Source organism: Entelurus aequoreus, linkage group LG07 (assembly GCF_033978785.1).
Source record: "Entelurus aequoreus isolate RoL-2023_Sb linkage group LG07, RoL_Eaeq_v1.1, whole genome shotgun sequence".
Taxonomy (NCBI): Eukaryota; Metazoa; Chordata; class Actinopteri; order Syngnathiformes; family Syngnathidae; genus Entelurus; species Entelurus aequoreus.
This window is the reverse complement of record NC_084737.1, coordinates 4417242-4424353: the sequence shown is the minus strand read 5'-3', so window position 1 is coordinate 4424353 and position 7112 is coordinate 4417242. Positions and strand designations below refer to the sequence as shown.

Below are 7112 nucleotides of genomic sequence, written 5' to 3'. Positions count from 1 at the left end.
TGTAGATTGTCACATCAAAATATTTCTCCGTTAGCCGTGATGCTCATTTTCTCTATGTTAAATCCCATTCATTTATGCTAACAACGTTAGCAATCCGAATGTACCTTTCTTGTGATGTGTAAAGTTCAACTAAATGAAAAGGTGTAGTTTCCTCTGCCTTCTGTTCTGCTAGCCATTCTGTTGTCATACAAGAATGTAGCTTATAGTTTGATTTAGCATGTTCATTTATTCATCTAGCCTATTTCTATTCATTTGTCCATCAGTCAAATATTGTTAAAGACTACTCCAATTGTTTAGCTGACTATTTATATCTGTGTGTGGCATTGCATTAGTCTTTTACACGCTTCTCATCTTATTCTACACAATAAGATGGACGCTGGCCAACTTTGAATCATCCAAAAATGGTCAACATTTCCAAACTTCCCGAGCTTAACTTCCTGTGGTAAATTTCCGGAAAGTTTCGGGTAAATTTCCGGAAAGTTTCCGGAAATTTACCCGAAACTTTCCATCCCTTTGCAACCCTAGTCTTTTCCCATCTCATACAGATCTTTATCGCATGATGTCCTTCAACTTCTGTAAAAAAGTTGGCTTTACAAACCCCATCTAACTTTCACGTCCTCTTTCAAATGTCCCCAAGTTGACGTCATTGTGCAAGCAAAAGTGTGACAAATGTGTAGAAAACTTCCACAGGCGAATAAACAAAGTTATGACACACAAGATGGCGGCCGCAGTGAAGGATTATGGGTAATGTCCGCTAACAGAAACCCATGTATTTACCTCGTTACCTTGTCTCTAACATGAATATGGCATTGTAATGTTCAATAGTGACTGATGATTCTTTTGCTAACGACACGTAGGGCTAGGGTTAGGGTTGGGGTTAGGGTTAGGGTTAGGTTTGGGGTTGAGGTTAGGGTTAGGGTTGGGGTTAGGGTTAGGGTTAGGTTTGGGGTTGAGGTTAGGGTTAGGGTTAGGTTTGGGGTTGAGGTTAGGGTTAGGGTTGGGGTTGGGGTTGGGGTTAGGGTTAGGGTTAGGTTTGGGGTTGAGGTTAGGGTTAGGGTTAGGTTTGGAGTTGAGGTTAGGGTTAGGGTTGGGGTTGGGGTTAGGGTTAGGTTTGGGGTTGAGGTTAGGGTTAGGTTTGGGGTTGAGGTTAGGGTTAGGTTTGGGGTTGAGGTTAGGGTTAGGGTTAGGGTTGGGGTTAGGGTTAGGTTTGCGGTTGAGGTTAGGGTTAGGGTTGGGGTTAGGGCTAGGGTTGGGGTTGGGCTTAGGTTTATGGTAAGGATTTAGGGTTAGGGTTAGGGTTGGTGTTAGGGTTAGGGTTGGGGGAGGGGTTAGGGTTAGGGTTAGGGTTGGGGTAGGGTTAGGGTTAGGTTTGGGGTTGAGGTTAGGGTTGGGGTTAGGGTTGGGGTTGGGCTTAGGGTTAGGTTTGGGGTTGAGGTTAGGTTTGGGTTTGAGGTTAGGGTTAGGGTTGGGGTTGGGGTTAGGGTTAGGCTTAGGTTTGGGGTTGAGGTTAGGTGTTGGGGTTAGGGTTAGGTTTGGAGTTGAGGTTAGGGTTGGGGTTGGTGTTAGGGTTAGGGTTGGGTTGGGTTAGGGTTAGGGTTAGGGTTAGAGTTGGGTTGGGTTAGGGTTAGGGTTAGGGTCAACCCTAAAGCTAAAAATTAACCCTAAACCCTAACCCTAACCCTTTGACGTATTTCTCACAACTGTTGGCTTTGCTCTCCTGGTTGCAGTTGATGAGAGGGTTAGGGTTAGGGTTAGGGTTAGGGTTAGGGTTGGGTTGGGTTAGGATTAGGGTTAGGGTTAGGGTCAACCCTAAAGCTAAAAATTAACCCTAAACCCTAACCCTAACCCTTTGACGTATTTCTCACCACTGTTGGCTTTGCTCTCCTGGTTGCAGTTGATGAGAGGGTTAGGGTTAGGGTTAGGGTTAGGGTTAGGGTTAGGGTTAGGGTTAGGGTTAGGGTTGGGTTAGGGTTAGGGTTAGGGTCAACCCTAAAGCTAAAAATTAACCCTAAATCCTAACCCTAACCCTTTGACGTATTTCTCACCACTGTTGGCTTTGCTCTCCTGGTTGCAGTTGATGAGAGGGTTAGGGTTAGGGTTAGGGTTAGGGTTAGGGTTGGGTTGGGTTAGGGTTAGGGTTAGGGTTAGGGTTAGGGTCAACCCTAAAGCTAAAAATTAACCCTAAACCCTAACCCTAACCCTTTGACGTATTTCTCACCACTGTTGGCTTTGCTCTCCTGGTTGCAGTTGATGAGAGGGTTAGGGTTACGTTTAGGGTTAGGGTTAGGGTTAGGGTTAGTGTTGGGTTGGGTTAGGGTTAGGGTTAGGGTTAGGGTCAACCCTAAAGCTAAAAATTAACCCTAAACCCTAACCCTAACCCTTTGACGTATTTCTCACCACTGTTGGCTTTGCTCTCGTGGTTGCAGTTGATGAGAGGGTTAGGGTTAGGGTTAGGGTTAGGGTTAGGGTTAGGGTTAGGGTTGGGTTAGGGTTAGGGTTAGGGTCAACCCTAAAGCTAAAAATTAACCCTAAACCCTAACCCTAACCCTTTGACGTATTTCTCACCACTGTTGGCTTTGCTCTCCTGGTTGCAGTTGATGAGAGGGTTAGGGTTAGGGTTAGGGTTAGGGTTAGGGTTGGGTTAGGGTTAGGGTTAGGGTCAACCCTAAAGCTAAAAATTAACCCTAAACCCTAACCCTAACCCTTTGACGTATTTCTCACCACTGTTGGCTTTGCTCTCCTGGTTGCAGTTGATGAGAGGGTTAGGGTTAGGGTTAGGGTTAGGGTTAGGGTTAGGGTTAGGGTTGGGTTAGGGTTAGGGTTAGGGTTAGGGTCAACCCTAAAGCTAAAAATTAACCCTAAACCCTAACCCTAACCCTTTGACGTATTTCTCACCACTGTTGGCTTTGCTCTCCTGGTTGCAGTTGATGAGAGGGTTAGGGTTAGGGTTAGGGTTAGGGTTAGGGTTGGGTTAGGGTTAGGGTTAGGGTTAGGGTCAACCCTAAAGCTAAAAATTAACCCCAAACCCTAACCCTAACCCTTTGACGTATTTCTCACCACTGTTGGCTTTGCTCTCCTGGTTGCAGTTGATGAGAGGGTTAGGGTTAGGGTTAGGGTTAGGGTTAGGGTTAGGGTTAGGGTTAGGGTTAGGGTTGGGTTAGGGTTAGGGTTAGGGTCAACTCTAAAGCTAAAAATTAACCCTAAACCCTAACCCTAACCCTTTGACGTATTTCTCACCACTGTTGGCTTTGCTCTCCTGGTTGCAGTTGATGAGAGGGTTAGGGTTAGGGTTAGGGTTAGGGTTAGGGTTAGGGTTGGGTTAGGGTTAGGGTCAACCCTAAAGCTAAAAATTAACCCTAAACCCTAACCCTAACCCTTTGACGTATTTCTCACCACTGTTGGCTTTGCTCTCCTGGTTGCAGTTGATGAGAGGGTTAGGGTTAGGGTTAGGGTTAGGGTTAGGGTTAGGGTTGGGTTAGGGTTAGGGTTAGGGTTAGGGTCAACCCTAAAGCTAAAAATTAACCCTAAACCCTAACCCTAACCCTTTGACGTATTTCTCACCACTGTTGGCTTTGCTCTCCTGGTTGCAGTTGATGAGAGGGTTAGGGTTAGGGTTAGGGTTAGGGTTAGGGTTAGGGTTAGGGTTAGGGTTGGGTTAGGGTTAGGGTTAGGGTTAGGGTCAACCCTAAAGCTAAAAATTAACCCTAAACCCTAACCCTAACCCTTTGACGTATTTCTCACCACTGTTGGCTTTGCTCTCCTGGTTGCAGTTGATGAGAGGGTTAGGGTTAGGGTTAGGGTTAGGGTTAGGGTTAGGGTTAGGGTTGGGTTAGGGTTAGGGTTAGGGTTAGGGTCAACCCTAAAGCTAAAAATTAACCCTAAACCCTAACCCTAACCCTTTGACGTATTTCTCACCACTGTTGGCTTTGCTCTCCTGGTTGCAGTTGATGAGAGGGTTAGGGTTAGGGTTAGGGTTAGGGTTAGGGTTAGGGTTGGGTTAGGGTTAGGGTTAGGGTTAGGGTCAACCCTAAAGCTAAAAATTAACCCTAAACCCTAACCCTAACCCTTTGACGTATTTCTCACCACTGTTGGCTTTGCTCTCCTGGTTGCAGTTGATGAGAGGGTTAGGGTTAGGGTTAGGGTTAGGGTTAGGGTTGGGTTAGGGTTAGGGTTAGGGTCAACCCTAAAGCTAAAAATTAACCCTAAACCCTAACCCTAACCCTTTGACGTATTTCTCACCACTGTTGGCTTTGCTCTCCTGGTTGCAGTTGATGAGAGGGTTAGGGTTAGGGTTAGGGTTAGGGTTAGGGTTGGGTTAGGGTTAGGGTTAGGGTTAGGGTCAACCCTAAAGCTAAAAATTAACCCTAAACCCTAACCCTAACCCTTTGACGTATTTCTCACCACTGTTGGCTTTGCTCTCCTGGTTGCAGTTGATGAGAAGGTACCTCGGGCTCTCAGGGCAGAAAGGCAGCAGGATGGTTTGCACAACAGCGGGCAGGAGGGTGAACCCCAACAAGAAGGGCCACAGGGAGGTGTTCCCCAAGATGGAGTCCATCCCCAAAACCTACAACACATGTTTTTTTTCTGTCAACATCCAACAACACCGTGACAATTAGGGACGCATACCCAATTTAGCTGCTTTTATAGGAACTGACCGAAGTCTGTTGGTATGGATTCAGGTCAAATCCACTTGCAGACAAAAACATGTTTTATGAGTTTGAACATGAAATATGTTGTCTTTGTAGCATATTCAACTGAATATGGCTTGAAAAGGATTTGCAAATCATTGTATTCTGTTTATATTTACATCTAACACCATTTACCAACTCATATGGAAACGGGGTTTGTATAATACTGTTAAACTGATCACACAAAATGGTGGATTATATCACTGTTTTTCAACCTTTTTTCAGACAAGGCACATTTTTTGCGTTGAAAAAATGCAGAGGCACACCACCAGCAGAAATGTGGAGGCACACCACCAGCAGAAATGTGGAGGCACACCACCAGCAGAAATGTGGAGGCACACCACCAGCAGAAATGTGGAGGCACACCACCAGCAGAAATGTGGAGGCACACCACCAGCAGAAATGTGGAGGCACACCACCAGCAGAAATGTGGAGGCACACCACCAGCAAAAATCATTCAAAAACTAAACTCAGTTGACAGTAAAAAGTGGTTGTTGGATATGACTTTAAAGCATAACCAAGCATGCATCACTGTAGCTCTTGTCTCAAAGTAGGTGTACTGTCACCACCTGTCACATCACACCCTGACTTATTTGCTGTTTTCCTGTGTGTAGTGTTTTACTTCTTGTCTTGCGCTCCTATTTTGGTGGCTTTCTCTCTTATTTTGGTATTTTCCTGTAGCAGTTTCATGTCTTCCTTTGAGCAATAATTCCCGCATCTACTTTGTTTTAACAATCAAGAATATTTCACTTGTTTTTATCCTTCTTTGTGGGGACATTGTTGATTGTCATGTCATGTTTGGATGTACTTTGTCTTTGCTACACAGTAAGTCTTTGCTGTCGTCCAGCATTCTGTTTTTGTTTACTTTGTAGCCAGTTCAGTTTTAGTTTGGTTCTGCATAGCCTTCCTTAAGCTTCAATGCCTTTTCTTAGGGGCACTCACCTTTTGTTTATTTTTGGTTTAAGCATTAGACACCTTTTTACCTGCACACTGCCTTCCGCTGTTTCCAACATCTACAAAGCAATTAGCTACCTGCTGCCACCTACTGATATGGAAGAATATTACACGGTTAGCTCTAGACAGCACCGACACTCAACAACAACACATCATTTGCAGACTATAATTACTGCTTTGCAAACAATATTTTTAACCCAAATAGATGAAATGAGATCATCTCCCACGGCACACCAGACTGTATCTCACTAGTGTGCCGCGGCACAGTGGTTGAAAAGCCCTGGATTATATGACTGAAATAAGCGTATTTCCCACCCATCCCTAGGGACAATGCAACTTTTGCCACAGTTGTTTTTTGGCACCACCTGGTGGCAAGTGAAGGAGTTACCTGAGCCAAGAGGATGCCAATGACCACGCCCAGCTGGTGCAAGGTGCCCATGGCTCCACGCAGCGAGGTCGGGGAGATCTCCTCCACATACATGGGCACCAAGCCGGTGGACAGGCCAGAGTAGACCCCCACTGTCAGGCGGCCCATGATCAGCAGCTCCCATGAGGCGGCCATCTTGGAGAAGCCCATGAGCAAGGCGGCGGTGAGGGCGAGCACGTTGGCCACCAGCATGGAGTTTCTCCTTGGGACCCAATGGCAGCCATCAGGCTTGGTTTGTGGGGGCAGGAGAAGCCAGTGTGGTGATTCCTACCGGCCCAAGCGGTTGACAAAAAGGCCCACAGAGAAGGAGCCCAACATCCCGCCCACAGAGAAGATGGCCACGGAGAGAGACCACAGAGCTGTCAAGGTGCTCTGGGAGATGGGCTCGGCAAACCTGCCGCTCCACGTCTCGTTGTAGAAGCCTTCAATGATCTGACACAAACAGACGTCATCATTGGCATTCAAAGATGCATTGGTGAGGCCCGAGATGCAGATGTTTTTAGAAAGTTGTGACCTTTTCAGGCTTTTTCACCAATACAAATCAAGTTGTGATTGCATGACTTCCTTGGCACCTCAAACAGCTCAGGATCACAACAAAAACAAGGACAACAAATACTGTATTGATGTTTTGTAGCACAGTTTTAAAGTGGCAGTAGAATGGAAAAACAAGTTGACTTTATATGCAATAAAACCTTTCAGAGTGCCATATAACTTGGTACATGTAGTCCACAATATGCAAACACCAATGAGGAATTATTTGATCATGTGATTTGGATGTCTCCATACGTTTCACATTGCCATGGTGACTAATGTTGGAATAATTGTGTTTCATTGTATCCTTTTTGGTGTTATTGATAAAACAAAGACTAAAACCAACTACAACCAATGCTAGCAATGGTTATACTGGTGAAAATAAGTAGAGCAAGCTTAGCAGCCTAACGCACGCCCAAAACTAAAGAGGAGACATTTTACCAAAGTGTGCCTATAGGCTACTGTTTCAAACCTTTCACATTGCCATATAACTTGGTACATGTGGTCCACAA

At 45.5% G+C, this 7112-nt stretch overlaps 1 protein-coding gene across 2 annotated transcripts in view; it reads right to left on the bottom strand.

The window, feature by feature from the left end:
- Positions 1-7112, bottom strand: part of LOC133653297 (solute carrier family 2, facilitated glucose transporter member 1-like) — a 54187-nt gene that overhangs the window by 13739 nt on the left and 33336 nt on the right. For both annotated transcript variants that reach the window (XM_062052434.1, XM_062052435.1), the window contains 3 exons: positions 6341-6501; positions 6031-6271; positions 4402-4564 (listed from right to left, as the gene is read on the bottom strand). In XM_062052434.1, the coding sequence (XP_061908418.1) occupies positions 4402-4564; positions 6031-6271; positions 6341-6501 (565 nt within the window). The remainder of the gene's footprint in view (positions 1-4401; positions 4565-6030; positions 6272-6340; positions 6502-7112) is intronic.